This window comes from Hydra vulgaris, chromosome 10 (assembly GCF_038396675.1).
Source record: "Hydra vulgaris chromosome 10, alternate assembly HydraT2T_AEP".
NCBI lineage: Eukaryota > Metazoa > Cnidaria > Hydrozoa > Anthoathecata > Hydridae > Hydra > Hydra vulgaris.
The window spans coordinates 26772501-26791757 of record NC_088929.1 but is presented as its reverse complement, the minus strand read 5'-3'; the positions used below and the strand labels follow the sequence as shown (position 1 = coordinate 26791757).

General features: G+C 29.1%; 2 protein-coding genes across 5 annotated transcripts in view; both read left to right on the top strand.

The window, feature by feature from the left end:
- Nucleotides 1-2306, top strand: part of LOC101239676 (protein unc-80 homolog) — a 110469-nt gene extending 108163 nt beyond the window's left edge. Inside the window, exons 40-43 of one of the 3 annotated variants that reach the window (XM_065807642.1) lie at nt 470-646; nt 790-840; nt 935-1023; nt 1096-2306. In XM_065807642.1, the coding sequence (XP_065663714.1) occupies nt 470-646; nt 790-840; nt 935-1023; nt 1096-1785 (1007 nt within the window). In that variant the 3' untranslated portion in view covers nt 1786-2306. Of the gene's footprint in view, nt 1-469; nt 647-741; nt 841-934; nt 1024-1095 lie in introns of all 3 variants that reach the window. The other 2 variants (XM_065807641.1, XM_065807640.1) reach the window with 2 other exon arrangements.
- A 184-nt stretch (nt 2307-2490) lies between these two features.
- Nucleotides 2491-19257, top strand: part of LOC100214335 (phosphoserine phosphatase) — a 37526-nt gene continuing 20759 nt past the window's right edge. For both annotated transcript variants that reach the window (XM_065807639.1, XM_065807638.1), the window contains exons 1-2: nt 2491-2666; nt 8466-8550. In XM_065807639.1, the coding sequence (XP_065663711.1) occupies nt 2536-2666; nt 8466-8550 (216 nt within the window). In that variant the 5' untranslated portion in view covers nt 2491-2535. The remainder of the gene's footprint in view (nt 2667-8465; nt 8551-19257) is intronic.

The following is a 19257-nucleotide window of genomic DNA, read 5'->3' as shown; positions in this document are numbered from 1 at the left end:
CTCTGTATTGTCTTTTCTTCTTTTTGTCTACACCCACTAAACAACCTGAATGTCCTGTTTCTCTTTGGTTTGAGTAAAAACATTTTATCTTCTATTTTCATTTGTTTCATAACTGAGAATGAATGAAAAATACAATATAAACTAGTATGAACATGATTTGCCTTGGGTTATCATTGGCACAGGTTATTCTACTTTATAAAAGTTAAAAATTTATTCCTGAGTGTTTTAGAAGCAAACGAGCAAAACTGAGACCCATGGGTTAGAAAATAAAAACTTAATAAAAGGAAAAAATAAAGGACACCCTATTGTCTATATAATATGGATATATATAAAAAAGATTCATACAAAAAATTCTTTTTAAAATAAAAAAAAACAAAATATTGTTTATTTGTTATTTGTTGTTAGATGTTTGTTTATTTTATTCATGATTAGAAATTACACAAAATAAAGTTAAAAAATTGTTTTTTAGATTACCCCCAAATGGCTTTGAATGATATACATTTTGTGTTATCTATTTTGATGTCAGTTTTAACACCACTAAAAAAAGTTACGAATAGTCTGCATATGGAGTTGAATAATCTTCTTAATATTTTTAATCTGACAGAGCAAAGTTTAAAAAAAAATTTTCTGGGGGTTTGCTTTCTTGGTAAATAATTCTTTTGTAGAAATTGTAACAAATAAGTTAAAAGTAGCTTTTGTTTTTTTCTTTTCTTCTTATTTATTTTTATTTTTATTTAAAAGGATTTAAAATATTATCCATAATCCACCCAAACTCATTTATATTGAAAGATCGAAACTCAGTCCAAAAAGCATTTCAATCCTACTTGAACAAATATCAAGGTAACGATTCATTTTATATGAGTAATTGTGTTTGTGTACTATTAATTTGTTGTTTTTAATTTTCTTGTTATTTTTTTATTTTTCATTTGTATAGACTCTCTGATAGTATGGGATTTCATAGAATTTACAATCAATCACAAGACTGCTTTGTTTATACCACTTCTTCCTACTGTAAAAAAAAAAGTGATTTTTTTTTCTTTTTAGTTTTTAATCGCTTTTAATCATTTTATAAGAAGTAATTTTTCTTTTTATAAGTTGGAAAATGGAAGTACAACAGATGAGTCTATGCAAGAAGTGTTTAAGCGAATACAGGCATTTTTAAATAGTCCAAAACCAACACAGAGTCGTGGTGAAGTTTTAAAGCAACTTCTTAAAGAATTAACTTCTTTTTCTGCTGATTCTTCAGATGAAGAATTTGAAGATAAGTCCCTAAATTGCAATAAGTTATTAAAACAAGAAAAATATGCCAGTAACAGCGAGCATCAAAGCACTAGTGATTTTTATGGAGCAATAAAAAGTCCACCTGTGATAAAAACATCCAAATATCCAGAGGATCAAAAGAAAACTCAAAAGGAAGTAAGCAAAGTGGCTTCATTTTTAGAAAAGACAACACCAATTAATCGTTTTACTAATATGTCTAGACATACAAGACAAAAGATTTTTAAACAACAAAAAAATACAGATAAGATTGATGGCTCTGAAACGGATGATTCCGATTCATTGTTATCAGTTGCTATGTACTCTAAATCAGTAGATCAAATTTGTTCACTCAATTCAAACTCAGAATCACATGATACTCTACAATCACCACCATCTGTTTTAAGAAATGAGTTCAATGATGATCATTTAACATTCTCACGTTCACATGTTCTTAAAAGAAAACATTTACCTGAGCTTTCCATAAACTTAGATTCGCTTTACAAAAAAAAAGCATCTGACGCATAAAAATGTTTTTGAGTAAATCATGATTCTGAAGATTATAAACTAATCCTGAAGATTATGAACTAACTCTGAAGATTAAGTGATTAGTGATGTCATTTTATTAAAGTAGTTTTAGCATAGTTAGTAAATGAATATTGTTCTTGCTTTTTAGCGGAAAATGAAATTACTTTTTCTTGTTCAATAGTGGTTTTTATGACAATAAGAATATAGAATTATTTTTATTTTTTTAGAGATATGTGTGTTATAGTTCATAGTGTGTATAAACTTATATAAAACTTCTCTAGGAGGATAATATCTTTGACATATTGCATGCTAATTCTCATACAAACCACTTTCGAATTTTTGAGCTTTTGATTTCAAATTTTGTTTTTGATATTTTTTTTATTTATTGTATTTTTTTTTTTTTTAATTTATTTGCGCCTAGTTTTTGTAGAATTTTTATTGAAATTGAATAAAATATATTGTATTTTAACTATATTTACCACCTATGAATAAATTAATAAAAAATTACTCAATTTGCTATAGACTTTTGTAGATTGATGTAGATTTTTTGAAGATATTGAAACTAGCTTATAAGCTCATTAGAAATTTCAATTTGATTGCTAAATCATTTTAAATTTTTTTGTTACTTTATATCTTTGTTCCGATTATATTAAGTCTATTTTTTTTAGCAGAATTTTGACTTTTAATGCATTATTATCAATTTTTTTTTAACAAAGTTTAATAATAGATACTGGAAGTTTTGAAGTTGCTATGAATGACTGGCAACAGATTTGGAGAAACGCAGATGCTGTTTGTTTTGATGTTGACAGTACTTTAACAACTTCAGAAGCAATTGATGAATTAGCAGAGTTCTGTGGAGTTGGAAAAGAAGTAGCTGAATTGTAAGTTGTTTAATAATTTGAATATTTAGCATTTTAAAGATAACATAATGCTGCAATAAATTTCTACTGCTAACTAAAAACAAAAAGACTAACTAAAAAGTTAGTCTTTTTGTAAGAAATTTTTTCTGGTCAAGTTTGAGTATGTAAAACCTTAATAAATATAGGTTCTAACATTGTTTTAATACAAAACTTATTCAATTTTTTTTTCTTTAATTGTATTGTATTTTTATTAATTTTATGTTTTCACCAGGAATACGTTTGTTATTAATTCCATGTCTTTTATCTGTTATTAGCAAGGTCTTTTAGTCTTTGATCAACAAATTTCATTCTAATTTGAGTCAGTTAACTTACTGTCAGACAATCATTACGGTTTTCAATCTTTATTGTACAATAGAAAGAGGTTGCAAATCTAAGGCTATTGCTCTTGACATATCTAAAGCTTTTAATAAAGTTTGGCATGCTGGTCTTCTCCAAAAAGCTTGGTTCATATGGTGTATCTGAGAAAATTTTTGAGATTAGCAAATCATTTTTATCTAACCACTTTATGAAAGTCATCCTTGAAGGCCAATTCTCTTTTTTATTTCCAATAACTTCTGACTACCACAAGGTTCTATCCCTGATTCTGTTTTATTTTTTATCTACATTAATGATCTTCCTGACAACCTTACATCTAAAGTGGCTCTATTTGCTGATGACTTAAATTTGCACTCTTGTCTTGAAAAAAAAGTTCTCTTTTTAATTGCTTAGAATAGACAGCTGATCTTGAATCTGGTCTCACTTCTGTAGCAGATTGGGGCTCGCAGTAGGTTGTGAATTTTAACTCCAACAAAATCATTGCAATGAATGGAAACCCTCTCACTAAGTCCTCTTCTTTACGTCTTCTTGGATTATCATTAATACTGATCTCTCATGGAAGCCATATATACAATTGATTGCAAAGATAGCACCTGCTAAGGTTGTTTCTCTTTATCATGCTTGTTATTATCTTACTCCTGATTCCTTTCTCAACTTATATAAATTCGTCCCTGTTTGGAATACAGTTGTCATATTTGGGCTTGTTCTTCTAATGATGCTCTTTCTCTTCTAGACACGGTCCAAAAACGCGTTGTAAATGTAGTTAGATCTACTCTATCTCTTGAGCCTCTCTGCCATCCTTGTAAAATTACACCTCTTTCTCTTTTCTACAAATACTATCATAGTCACTGTTTAAAGAAGCTATTATCTCTAGTTCCACCAACCAAAACTTATTCTTGCTTGACTTGTCATTCAGCAAAGTCTAATCTATTTACTGTATCTGTCCCTGCATACTCTAAAATCTTTTATTTGTCTAGTTTTTTTCCCTGTGCTTCAACTCTTAGGAACACTCTCTCTCATCTTCAAGGTTTTTTTGACTAATACAACCTACAACTTTTCAAGTCTTCTGTCAACTGTTCCTTGCTCCTTAACTCTATTCTTTGTTTTCTAGTAACTCCCGACTTAATAGTGGTTGCTTACAGCCTTTTTAGGAATGAATCAGTATTGAAAAAAAATGTGTTCACTGGGAATACATTTTTAATAACTCCATGTTTACACTGGGAGAACAATTTATAATAGTTTTTAAATTAAATTAGAAAAAAAATGATTGATTACACTAACTACAGTTGATTCATGGGTTACCATAGGTTACAAAATAAATAAAAATATTTTATTTTGAAATTCTGAATTTTTTGTGCATAAGTATTAACAAAATATGCGAACCACTAACCCAAAAAAATGTTTTTATTGATAAAAATGAGGTGTTAAATTTGTGTCTTGAATTTAACTATTGTTGCGCTATGGTTAAATCTGAAATGAAAATATAAATAATATAAATGATATAAATTAGAAGCTCCTCATGAGTTATGATATACTTAACCCGAAAGGTGGTTTTTTTGTGAAGTTGCCAAGTATGAGTTATGATGTGCTTAGTGTAAATTAGGATCCACTTAATGCGCATAACCATTATTATCTATTCTGAATTTTTTTCAAAATAAACAGTTGATTTTTTATTTAATTGGTTTTAAAATGCAAGTTACTGTTAAGGCTGGAAAAAAAAATTGAAAGCTATTGTTGACATTTATTATCTTGTATCTTTACGAAAATAAAAGTATAGCAAATAGATATATTTTGAGTATATATATATATATATATATATATATATATATATATATATATATATATATATATATATATATATATATATATATATATATATATATATATATATATATATACACCGAGGCATATTCGTTTAGACGCATCAATTTTTTTCTCTTTATCTTAATTTTTTTCTATGTATTGTCAACTGATATGCATGCAAGTTATTATCAAAATAATTTTTGTGTTGTGGGCTAATAAAAACCACAAAAAAAATATTTCTATGTGTCTGGTTAACATGAGAGTATGTTTGATATACAAAAGCACATTTTTTAATTGGAATATATCTATAGACGCAATCAGGTTAATAACGGTAATTATTGATTTTTAATCACTTTTACACAAATAAATTGATAAATTTTAGGGTAATTTGATCTTTTGCTCTGCCAGTATCATTTTTATTGCATTTTACGAAATGCCTAAAGGAAAGTATTTGACAGATGCTGAAAAAATACAAATTAATTTATATCGTGGCTCAGAAATCTCACTAGCACATTCTATACGAGAAATAGCAAGAAAAATTGGAAGATCTGACCATGTTGTACGAAACTACATTGCAAAAGGTGACAATTACGGTGTAAAAAAAGCAACAAACGGCAACAAAGTATTATCAAATCGGCAAATTAATCGAATTCGCTTCGAAGCAACCAAAAATAAATTGAATGCAACACAAATAAAGGATAAATTATTATTGCCTGTCACCAATAAACATGTTGCACATATTCTACGTACAACACCAAACGTAAAGTGGAAGAAACCACACCAAAAACCAATGTTAAAAAAACACCATAAAATTGCTAGATTACAGTTTGCTAGAAACCATATGCATTGGACTCATGAGTGGCAAAACGTAATATTTTCAGATGAAAAAAAGTTCAATTTAGATGGTCCGGACTCTTACAGTTGTTATAGGCATGATCTAAGAGGAATAAATGACCCACAAACAAAACGAAATTATGGAGGAGGAAATTTAATGGTTTGGGGTGGATTTTCTTATTCAGGAAAATTGACCCTGCGTTGTGCTTTACCTAAAATGAACTTGATAAAGTATACAGAAATGTTGGATGCTGTTCTCATAACTTATATGGATGAAAACATGGACGATAATGCCATACTTCAGCAAGATAATGCTGCAATTCACACATCTAGGCATTCTATGAAATTGTTTAAAGACCACAACATCCCAGTTCTTGAATGGCCAGCTTGTAGCCTGGACTTAAATCCAATCGAGAACGTATAGGGAATGCTATCAAGAAAAGTTTATGGCGCTAAAGCAGCCAGACACCAATTTAAAACTGTTACTGAGTTAAAGTGTAAAATCCTTGAAGCATGGTCCGAGTTGGATCAAACTACACTTCAACGACTAGTAGAGTCAATGAAACGCAGAATTTTTGAGGTGATCCTGTGTAATGGAGGACATACGCATTACTAATTTCCATCTTTTAATGTCAAAAACATGACTGCGTCTATAGATATATTCCAATTAAAAAATGTACTTTTGTATATCAAACGTACTCTTATGTTAATAAAGACACATAGAACAATTTTTTCTGTGATTTTTATTAGCCCACAACACAACAACTATTTTGATAATAACTTGCATGCATATCAGTTGACAATTCATGGAAAAAAATCAAGACAAAGAGAAAAAAATTGATGCGTCTAAACGAATATGCCCCAGTGTATATATATATATATATATATATATATATATATATATATATATATATATATATATATATATATATATATATATATATATATATATATATATATATATATATATATATATATATATACAGTATTGTTTAAATTATTACGATAATTAAGAAAAAATTTTAAATTAATCTTTACTTGTACTTTTTGTCATTAAAATGCATTATAGTAAATAAGTATTATGATTAATATCATACCTGGGGCATTTCTCTGAGATTTTAGTCCCTGCATATTAGATTTGTAATTTAAAAATTTAAAAAATACGTCAGTAATGTTCTTAGTTATGAATATTAAATTTTTTCAGTTATTTGCAATTAGGCAGGGATTATTTTGCAAGGAGTTAGGTTACCAGAAATGACTTGATTTGAGGTCCTGAAACCAGACCATTAACTTCATGTACAAAATCAAAATAGTCTTCAGTGTTTAATTGTTTTATTTATTTACTTACTCTAAATGTACTTCCATACTGTCCAGCAAAACAATTTTTAAATTTAATTAGCGACAAACAAGTTAAATGAAATTTAACTTAACTAGAAATTTAAATTACTAGAATAAGAATAATTGTAACATTTTTAAGCCTATAATAGTAGTCTGTGTAATTCACTATATATGTGTGTGTTTAAAGTATGTTTTTCGGATGAATCAACACTGGAAATATTGAACAATGATTGGCGCTATGTAAGAAGAAGACCAGGAGAAGAGTTTCTTCCACAGTGTCTGGTGCAGAAGGTCAAACATCCGACTAAAGTCATGGTTTGGAGCGTGATATCTTTCAAAGGACCTGGATATCTATACATTGTAGATGGCATGATGAATGCGAAACAGTACAAGAAAGTGATGAGAACTTGTCTGATTCCTCAACTAGAGGGCTGGTTTCCTGATGGGAACTGTATTTACATGCAAGTTGGGGCACCCTGCCATACAGCAAACATTATCAAGGATTACTTTATTGACATCGGTATGGAAGTATTGCCCTGACCTGCAAGTAGTCTTGATATGAACCCTATTGAAGGGATATGACACAATCTGAAAGACAGAGTAAACGAGATCACCACCACTAACAAATGTGACCTAATCGAATGCATTAATCATGTATGGTATCACAATCCAGATATCACACAGTTAATTTCCAAATACTATGCAAGTATGCCGAATAGAATTGAAGCGTTTATAAAAGTCAAGGGTTTCGCAACCAAATACTAAAAACATATGCCCAATGAGTAAATTGTACGCAGTACATGTATGTTTGCTAAATATGGGCTTATAAATTGAACAAGATGGAATAAAAACCAGTTTTAATTGTAAAAAAAGTTTTTGGTCAATTATCGTAATAATTTGAACAGTACTGTATATATGTGTATATATATATATATATATATATATATATATATATATATATATATATATATATATATATATATATATATATATATATATATATATATATATATATATATATATACATACACATATATGTATATATATATATATATATATATATATATATATATATATATATATATATATATATATATATATATACATATATATATATATATATATATATATATATATATATATATATATATATACATACATATGTATAGATATATAGATATATATATATATATATATATATATATATATATATATATTCATATATATATAAATATATATATATATGAATATATATATATATATATATGTGTGTGTGTGTCTGGTTGGTTAAGTGTTAGCTTTTTTATTTAGTTTAACAAATGTTTGAACCAGATTAAATTACCAGAACATAAATATAATAATTATAATGTAAATATTAATAATTATTAGCTTAATAATTATCATTAGCAATAGTTCAATCGAAAAAACTATTGCAGATTTTTAAGTCAGGTTTCAATTATGTAATTTTAGAACCGCAAAAGCTATGGGAGATGGTGTTTCATTTCGCGAAAGTTTGTACCAGAGGCTGTCAATAATCAAGCCAAGTAAGGATGTGGTAATAATTATGTTTTTGTTTAATTACATGTTATTAAAAGTATTAAGTTTGAATTTCTTGAGCTATTATGTAGATGTTTTGTGGTTTTGCAGTTTTTTATAGTTTTGTTGTAGCTTTTGTTTTAAATTCCTTAAAATACAAATAAATAACAACAGCAGCATCAACAAATTTATTTTCCTTTACAATCATTACAATAAAGATTAATTTATAATCATAATCATTATAATAATATCAATAACATTAAAATTAATGATCATTATACAGTATTATGTGAATTAATGTGAACATGTGCAAAAAAAAGTATTTTTATGTTTGCAAAACTGCATAGTCACATACAATGGCATCTTGCATTTGGTGGCCATCTTACTCAGTTGTGTGAGTTTTTAACTTGCGTTTGATTGTGTTTAGTGCATTTAAAGTAGATGAATGGAAAGTAAATGAATGGAAAAAAGTTTTGTTTTTGAGACACATTTTTGAGACGTTTTTGAGACGTTTGTAATCCATAAGAAATGAGGGTGATGAAAAATTAATATTTGTTTATATTGAAAAAACTGTTAAACATCCTTAAAAAGTTTTGTCGCTGTTTTTCACAGTATTATCCAGGATCACTAATCGCTATTAAAGGAATGATGAATTACGAAAATAAACTAAATCTTTCAAAGTGGATGCTAGTGGTGAGGTATTATTTCAACAAGATTCTGCTCATTGCCATATGTGTAAGAAAAAGATAAAGTGTTTCCAAAAAAGTAATGTAAAACTATTGTATTGAATATTTCCCTAACTTTACTCCAATTGAAAATTTGTGAGCTAAATGCTAACACCGGATAAGAACGATGGACTGTATGAATAAAAGAAAAATGATAGATGCAGTGATTTAGGTTTCAAGACAAGGAAATCAAAGAAAATTGTTAAAAAAATCAAAGAATCCTATTATCCTTATTAAGATTCTGTGAAAAAAATTATTTTGTATCATTTAACACTACCGCAAGCCGCTAACAGTGGCTTTTGATTTTTTTAAATTTTTACTGCAAGCCGCTGGTAGCAGCTTTCTAGTACACTTCACAATTTATCTTGTTTTGTACTCATTTTCACTCTAGACACATAATTTTTTTGTTACTAAGGTTTAATTAATTCTCTACATAATCAAGAACAATTAAGAGCCATTTTGTGTTATTATAAAAAGTTATCACTTGACAAAGTTAAAAAATCTTGAGTAATCTTTGATTAAAAAGAACTTCTTTAAATCTAGTTCTAAAATAAAGCAGTGTTAAAACTGTAAAGTTTAACTCATAGAAGTGTGTAAGTAATTAAAAATGTCTTTTGAAGCATAGTTACAAAAAATAGTTAGTCCGGAAACAAACAAAGGGTCATTGTTTTAACTCTTTCATTAAAAAAAAATCGGTTCCAGCTCTCCCATTCTGCACAAATCGCTGTTTTTCTCTAAAAATTCTCGAGTTTAAACTGTGTTTTTGTAGCGATTGATAATGCCTGGGGAAAATTGTGCTATATTTGGGTGTTTTGCTTTGAGACGTAATAAAGGAATAAGTTTTTTAAAGTCCCTTTACCTAATACTGAGTTCAACAAAAAATGGGGTAATAACTTAATACATGTTATTACTAAAGATAGAATTGTGGATGCTTCATTACGAGAACGTATTCATTCCATGAAAGTTATTCATATGTGAACAGCATTTCAGTGTTGATCAATATTATATTTGTAAGTAATCATTTGTTTTTGAAATCGAGAAGTTACACATATACATTTACATACATTTATGTATATGTATATATATATATATATATATATATATATATATATATATATATATATATATATATATATATATATGTATATATATATATATATATATATATATATATATATATATATATATATATATATATATATATATATATATATGTACATAAATTTATGATAATGAATACAAATAAATTATTACATAATAGTTATTGTATAATAAGTTTTATTTATTTTATTACTTTTCAGATGGCAGAAAAAAATCATTGAAAGAAGGATAATTGCCACAATTAAATTTACTTTGTAAAAGTTCTCATTCTGTTTTACTCTTGAATCAATCTACTTCTTTAATTTAAAAGCGAAATGAACATTTTGCATCATTAGATGATGAAGTGTCTTTGCCCTTATACAAAAACTTTGATGACTTTGTGAATCGCATAGTTAAGCTTTCAATTAAAAATACTTGGAATATTCATATTGAAACCAATCTTGTTGTTATTACTCTTTTATCTGTAAATCATATTTTGCCAAGATACAAAATTTTTGTGAATGATTCTCTTTGTTTTACTCTATGTGTGTTTGGATGGATTTTATCAGAAGACCATGATCTTTATAAGCAATTCTCTCAATTTTTAGATGTTACTTTGTCAACATTTACTTGCCTACTTGAAAGTTATGAATTGTGTATGGGAATTGAAGATCCTAATATAAGTAAAGAGCTCCAATTCCAAAAACATGTTAATCCTAAAAATCCAATTACCATGACTACCAACAATTAGTATTTAAGGCACATTTAAATCAAGATGAGAATTTCCGCTCTAACAGTTGTCGGCTCCTTTAAAGCAAGGATAATACAAATACATGTGCAGATTGTTGTATTTGTGTTCGAAAGGTATTTTCAGAAGAAAAAAATAAATTATCTATTTTAAATAAGCCAGCCAAACTTAATGCTCCTATTAAATTTACTTCTCTGAATAGGATAAAATTAACTTTACAAAATAATCAGTGAAGATTTTAAAATATTATTTTCAGTTTGTGACCAGGTTAATGTTTCAAATTTCATGAAGCTTTTTTGGTCAGAACAACAAAAATACATTCAAACCCTTTGTTCCACCAGTGTTAATTATCACCCAATGATTATCAAATTTTGTTTAAATTTAGCTGCTAATTCTTCATCTGCTTATAGTGATCTTTGTTTTGATAGGAAAACTAGTAATGGTATTTTGGTTCTTCCCAGTTAGCGAACACTTAGAGATTATAAACATTATATTCATCAAACTAGAGGTTTTAATCCTGCTATTATAAATGACCTCAAGTTAAAGACTGAAAATTTTACTAAACAAGGAAGATTTGTAGGCATTATTTTTGATGGAATGAAAATTCAGGAAGATCTTGTGTGGGACAAGTACTCTGGCGAACTTATTGGTTTTGTAGATTTGGGAGATAACAATATTAACTATGGAACACTTAAAAATGTAGAAGCTATTGCAACATACATTAAAGTTTTTCTTGTAAAAGGTATTGTCAATCCTCTTTCTTTTAGTTATGCAACATTTGCTACAACAGGTGTACTTGCTTATCAAGTAATGCCAATTTTTTGAAAGGCAGTTTGTTATCTGGAATTAATAAACTTGCATGTTATTTCCATAACATCAGATGGTGCTTCATCAAATCGTCGATTTTTTAAAATGCATAAATTTCCTCAAGGTTGTTTTGATAAAGATGTTATTTATTGCACAAAAAATATTTTTTCTCAAAAGCAACATTATATTTATTTTTTTGCAGGTGTTCCACATCTTATGAAAACAGCAAGAAACTGTTTATTGCATTCTGGATCAGGGTGTTCAACACGATTGATGCAGAATAATGGTTTTTTTCTTCTTTAGTCAAACATTCAGCAAACTTTTGAGGAGCAACTAGAAAGTGGTTTAAAATTTGTACCAAAGCTAACAAATGAACATATTCATTTAACACCATCGCTATGAAAGTTAGTCTTGCAGCACAGGTATTAAGTGAGACTGTTGGTAGCGTTTTAGCAAATTTTGGGCCACCAGAGGCAGTTGGTACATCTACTTTGTGTTTAATGATGGATAAATTTTTTGATTGTCTGAATGTTCGAAATACATTTGATCACAGAATAAAAAAGAAGCCATTTTTAAAACCATATGAATCTTTTACTGATGAAAGATATCTTTGGTTAGATAAATTTCTTGAATATTTACGTTTATGGAAAGACTCGATAGAGACTAGAGCAGGACATTATAATGCTAATTCAAAATCAAAAATGTTTTTATCTTGGCAAACACATGAAGGACTTAAAATAACTATATATTCATTTAAAGAAGTAGTAAAGTTTTTGTTAGAAAATGGTGCAAAATATATACTTTCTGAAAAATTCTGTCATGATGACCTAGAAAATTATTTTGGCAGACAGCGAGCGATTGGTAGACGACGAGACAATACATCAGTACGAGATGTAGGATATAACGATAATATCATAAAATCCCAGTTTTCAATACGACCGATTGCTGGTAATGTTCATTCCCATAGCAAATTTAGTGACATTAGTAGTTCCCTATTGCCAAAATGAAAGTGGTTAGTTAAGACAAATAAATAGTGTTTTTGAACAGTTTTATTGTTAAATGTGGGCTTTTTTATTTGTTAAATTAGAAAAATGGCATTATGGGAAACCTGTCAAAACCACACTAATTCAAAGTTTATTGTTCCACACAACTGTGGATCAATGGACTATAAATATTTTTAAATACAGTTGGACTCTTGTAATTTTAACTTCTATAATTCAAAAGATCTTGTTTGTTTTTTTTAAGTAAATTTTACTTCCATATTTCCACATTTGTGTAGATTGGATGGTTCTCCAAAGTGACATCTAAATGCCATTATGAAAGAGTTGAAGCAATTTTTTACAACCAGGTCCTCTTCTTGATTTTAACATAAAGCAGGTTGTACTGGGTTACATATTACCAGAAGCAGGATAACCTGACCTGATGGATTTAAATCGAACAAATTATTTGGTAACCTCTGGATTTAATATTAGGGTTTGAAGTTCTATAAATTGAAAATTCATTCAATTCAAGCGTATTTTAAGATCCCTTCAGGATTCCAATTATGTGAGTTGAACTTGCATAATTCAAATCCTCAAGGGGCCTCAAAAAATGCTCTAGTTAAATGAGTTTTCAAATTATAAAAGTTCAATTCCTAATATAAAATCCAGAAGGGACCAAATAATTTGTTTGATTTTAATGATCTTTTGAATTATAGAAATTTGAATTACAAGAGTTTTTTGTTTTTTTTACAAGATTTACTTTAGGTTGCTCAAGCTAAATGTTATTTTTTTCTTAGTTAATATATTTCTTTTTATAATTATTACATTATACTTTTTGTTTGTCTTTACTGACAGCTTATGTTTTAAGTTTGATAATAAACTTCTTTTTAATTATGATTGTTCTGTTGTTTTTTTTGTAACAATTATTGGGTATTTGAGTTAACTAGCCTTTAAACAAATTTAAGTTTCTCTTTTTCAAGTTTATACTAGTCAAATATGGAAACAAAATATTCTTGATAAAAAGCTTTTGAAATCAAATTTTTTATCAAATTTTTGATGAGTTTTGCATTTTTTTTATTAAATAGTCTAAAGTCTTTAAGTTTTAAGACTGGATCGCCAATCATTTTTAACAAAAGCAACAACAAAATTTTATCAAAGATAATAATAATATGTGGATATGAATTTCTTAAACTTTGAAAATACCTAGTACGCTTAAGTGTTATTTTAGTTTTTTATTTTATTTGGATTAGCTGAAATATTTATCCAGATAATATGTATTTTTCAAGTAATTGCTTTGATAAATTATGATTCAATTTTGTGAATTATTAAGATTTTTAATAGATCTACTTTGATTTGGAATTAACTTTAAAGTGACAGATAAACCAGTGTGGGGGTGGCGGGGGTGGCAGGGGTGGCGATTAAGGGTTTGCCTAAAGTTTTAAAACGCGTAATAAACCAGAGGGAGTGGTTGAAAATATTATTATAAAACAAGGAAAATCTTAATACACAAAGTTTATTATTAACTTAATCAACATTTTTAATGCATATAAAAAACTTTCTTTTTTGAGGTAGAGAACGAATAATTTATGCCTATATATATTATCTATATTATTGAACAATTTTCAATATATACAGTAGGGTATATCATACTTGAGCCAAAAATTAAATTTTCAGAATTTTGACTAGCACGCTTGGATTCCTATGTATTTGGGTACGAGGAATTCAAATATAATAATATTTTTGCAAAATATTGATGTCTAGCTACCGGGAAACTGGTTTTAAAATTAGCTTTTTTTTAAAAAAAATAGTCTTTTATAACTAAAGCTTAATTTTTAAATGTTTTTCGTCAATTAATAATAAAAATTAAAATTATAATAGGTAAAAAATAAACCATTTGTTACAAAACACACAATTATCATTTAGCTTCCAGGACTCTTGAGCCAGAATGCATGGCTAGGGCTTCCGCCCCCCTCCCTTCTATCAATATTAGATAGTTTTATTATGATTATAAGATCAAGATATATTACAATTAGTATATATACATTTATACAAACACTGGTAGGAGATAGAGTAGGTAGAGTAGGAGCAAGGGGCTTAGTTGCAAAAGCCCCCTCTCCTTACACTTACTCAAAATACTAATTCAAATTATAAATCTGGCTGCCTTTATTTTTGTTTTAGCTCCCCAAAATTCTTATAAAATCAACATTAAAACCAAGTAAGTAAGTTTAGTAATTCTTTCAAGATTTTCTACTTTGGAAAACAGTTTACCTACTGCTCCACTCCATTCTTTATCTGAAGAAGTTGGTCCATCAAGTTTTTCCATAATATGACGGAATAGAAGCTCATTAATGTGAAGCCAGCAAAAAGGTCTAAAAAGTTTTCGATTGAGGAGTTCTTCCACAAAATGAAGCACTCCACTTTTCCATCCAGACATTTCATTTGTAGTATCACTGCCAATTACTTGGAGATTAAGATCTTTACCTCGTTTTATTAACCAGTCAAATAATCCAATTGCACATTGCTTGGCTGGTTTAGACATTTCTGACTTGTTTTGGTGTATAATGAGTAAGGTAGCGACCTCTAGGCTCTTCTGTCACAGTTATATGATTTTCTTTAATAACTAGTTTTCTGAAGGTGCCTGTGGTTTTATCATGGATAAGAACTAAAGTTTTATCTTTTCTACCATCAACAAAAATTCCAGTAATTATATTTCTTTCATAGTCGAAATTTTCTTCTACTCTGGAATACTTCATAGCACACTCTTTGGCACGAAAAACTTTCATACTATCACATAAGAGATTTTTTTTATCTTCAACAAGTTTCTCTGCCTTCATAATATCTTTCAGTAGACCATTAATGATAGCAGCAGTAGCAGTCGATGATACACCAAATCTGATAGAGACAATGGCAGCATTACTAATATCAAGGTAGTTTCGTTTGACATAACTCTCTTGATTTTTAATTGTTGAGTCCTCTTCGCTATCACTGACTTTATTGCTATCACTGACTATCACATCATTGGAATTATTATTAATTTCTATTGTAACACCCGTACTTTCATCATCAAATCTAACATCGGTTGGATAAATAGAAACTGATGATTCTAACTTATACTTTGAAGCTTCTTTACGTTGTCGCATGAGTCTTGCTTGATCAGTTGACTTGCGTAAGCGTTTTAGCCTAAGTTTGGGAGTCTCTTTAAGATCAAGACCAAATTCTTGCATTCATGAAACACTGCCTTGTTTTTCTCGCTGGGTTTTTATCCAAATAAGTCTTTTTTAGGAGTTCTTAAATTTAAGTCACATTTGCAAAAGCAATGAGCACCGTCATCACAAGATTCGTTGCAAGGGGCATCATTATCACTGCAGTAAACGATTCTGCATTTGCAAAAAGCAATATCTAAAAGTTTATCAAGTTTAGGTTCCCAGCGTTTTTTGTTTGCCTTTTGAGATTTGAGTCGAGCTATCTTAGAGAATGCAGACCAACTTCTATTAATTCTTAGTGCTATTACTTTAGTTCCACAAACTATGGGTTCTTTAAATTCTGTGTTGGAAATAAGCCACAGTTCTGCAACTTCAATTGCAACATTAGAAAAAATTTCTTGGATTGATATGTTACGCGGATTTTTTTCACAGACTAGTATTCTGTTTCGCTGCAGATCTAGACATCGCTGCAAACAATCACGTAATGTTGAAAATTCAGTTTGGAGAAACTTTTTAGGACCTCCAAGATACTCACTTAGTTTTGTGTTAATCGATTTTCTGGTTTTGTTGCTAACTGATTATGCCATTTTTCTTTTTTTAATATATTATGAATCTGGAAGATATAAATACAGCAAGTATAGCAATTAATTTGAAATGAAATCTAAAATGGTAATTATAATATTTTCAAAGTATATTTGAATATTAACTGATACTTATACACAAAATGATATAGTTAAAAACTCAAAGCATATTATAAAAATTAAGCATAAGGTTAAACAATATTTTAAATAATTATTATGTACATTTATAACATAAACAGTCATCATTTAGTAGAAAAAACACAATATTTTTGAAAATTAAAAACGTTTTCCCGGTAGCTAGACTTGTTTTTTCACCAAAATAAATTATACCATTCAACTCAGGGTTTATGAATACATAGGAAAAGTGACATACTGAATGAAAATTAAAACATGCAAAAGTATGATATACCCTAATATACAGTATTGGACAAAACATTTGCAACCAACATCGAACAATGCTAAAAAGTGTTCCTACATATCATACATTTTACATATCTTAAAAACGAAACAAACTATACCTCCAAAGCAAACAGTTCAGGAGTCTGGAGTCATAGCATGCCATGACATGAGCAATCAGCTGACAGATGACAGCACACAGGCAGAATTTCGTTGACAAGTGCCATTTTCAGCGGACAAAACATGTGGAACTTTTTTGGTTTGTTTCATTTTCTTAAGTCTGGTCCGTGTCAACGTCACAAAAGTTGTTTAATAATTAAAGGAAGTATCCAGAAGTTTCCAGAAGCATGCAGAAGCTTCCAGAAGTTTCCAGAAGAAGCATCAGGAAGCATCCAGTAGCATCCAGAAGTATCCAGAAACATTCAGAAGCATCCAAACGCATCCAGAAGCTTCCAGAAGCATCGAAAAAAAGCATCTAGAATCTTCCAGAACAGGTTCACACAGGTTCATTTTACTATATAAGAGACATGTAAATCGATATGTAATTCAGTCAGTATATGGAAGTCAATCAGTCAGTATTATCAAGACAGTTTATCGAAGTGAGTTTTATCAAAGTGTTTTATCGAAGAACATCAATACAAGAAGTGAAATACAACAAGTGTTTCATTACATCAATACAGTCCACATCTAACCAAGACGTTGTGTTCTACAAAGCATTATTGTATCATCACAAGGTAAATGTAACACGGTAAGCCTTGAGAAGCGTGATTACTTATTTTTATTATCTTCATGACTTCAAGTGCGAAAATAGCTCCCGACAGTCCAGAAAGAAAATTATTGGCGATTAGGTAAGTGGATTGTCACAAAAAAGTATTTATGATAAATATTGCGTGAAAAAATGGACCGTTATAAGACTATGTTCCAAATATCGTTCTACGGGGAAGTTGGCAGCAGATAACAAAGGTGGAAGACCGCGTTCCACCACTTCTAGAGAGGATTCTATGATCGTCAGATCCGTCAAGAAGGATCCCTGGATATCATCAGTCGAGATACAAAAGCAATTAGAGCTGTCTGTATCGGACCGAAAAATCAGACGACGTGCTGTTGAAGCCGGATTGTTTTCTCGACGCCCTGCAAAGAAACCGCTGATTTCACTAAAAAATCCGAAGAAAAGACTCCTGTTTGCTACATCTCATATCGACTGGAATGTGCAGAAATGGCGAACTGTCCTGTTCAGTGATGAATCAAAGTTCAACATCATTGGGAGTGATGGCATTTGTCGTGTACGTCGACCGGCCAGAAAACGCCTCAATTTACGTTACTGCCATAAGACCGTGAAGCATGGTGGAGGCAATGTAATGGTCTGGGGGTGTTTTTCTGCTAACGGTCTAGGTCCAATACATCGAAACGATGGAATAATAGACCATTTCATGTATAAAAATATCCTGAAAGATGTTATGTTACCTCATGCTGAATGGAATATGCCAATAAAATGGGTTTTTCAGCAAGACAACAATCCGAAACACACTGCAAAAGTATCCAAGCAGTGGTTTCAAGACAACCACCTATTGGTGATGGATTGGCCACCTCAATCTCCAAATCTCAACCTTATCAAGAACCTGTGGGAGATCGTCAACCGCAGAATTAATCGTGAAGGTGTTCGTAATAAGCATCAACTGTTTGAACAAATCCAAAAGGCCTGGGCAGCGATTCCACAAAGTTTCATTGATCACCTGATCGAATCTATGTGGCTGTGATCAACAACAAAGGATTCGCCTCGAAATATTGATAACGAAATACAGCTTGGTCTACATTTTGTCGAGTTGCGCTTGTTTTGTCCAGAAGGAAAATCAACTTTTTTTAATACTTTTGATTAATTTATTAATTTTCGTGTACAAATAATGAACTTTGTGATGAATAAAACATGAAGAACTTTGTCTCTAAACAGTTACATAGTTATTTCTCTAAATTGAAAAAATGCAGCACTTTTATATAAAGAAACTAAATTAGCATTATTTGGTTGCACTCGTTTTGTCCGATACTGTGTGTATATATATATATATACATATATATATATATATATATATATATAAATATATATATATATATATATATATATATATATATATATATATATATATATATATATCTATATATATATATACATATATATATCTATATATATAGATAGATAGATATATATATA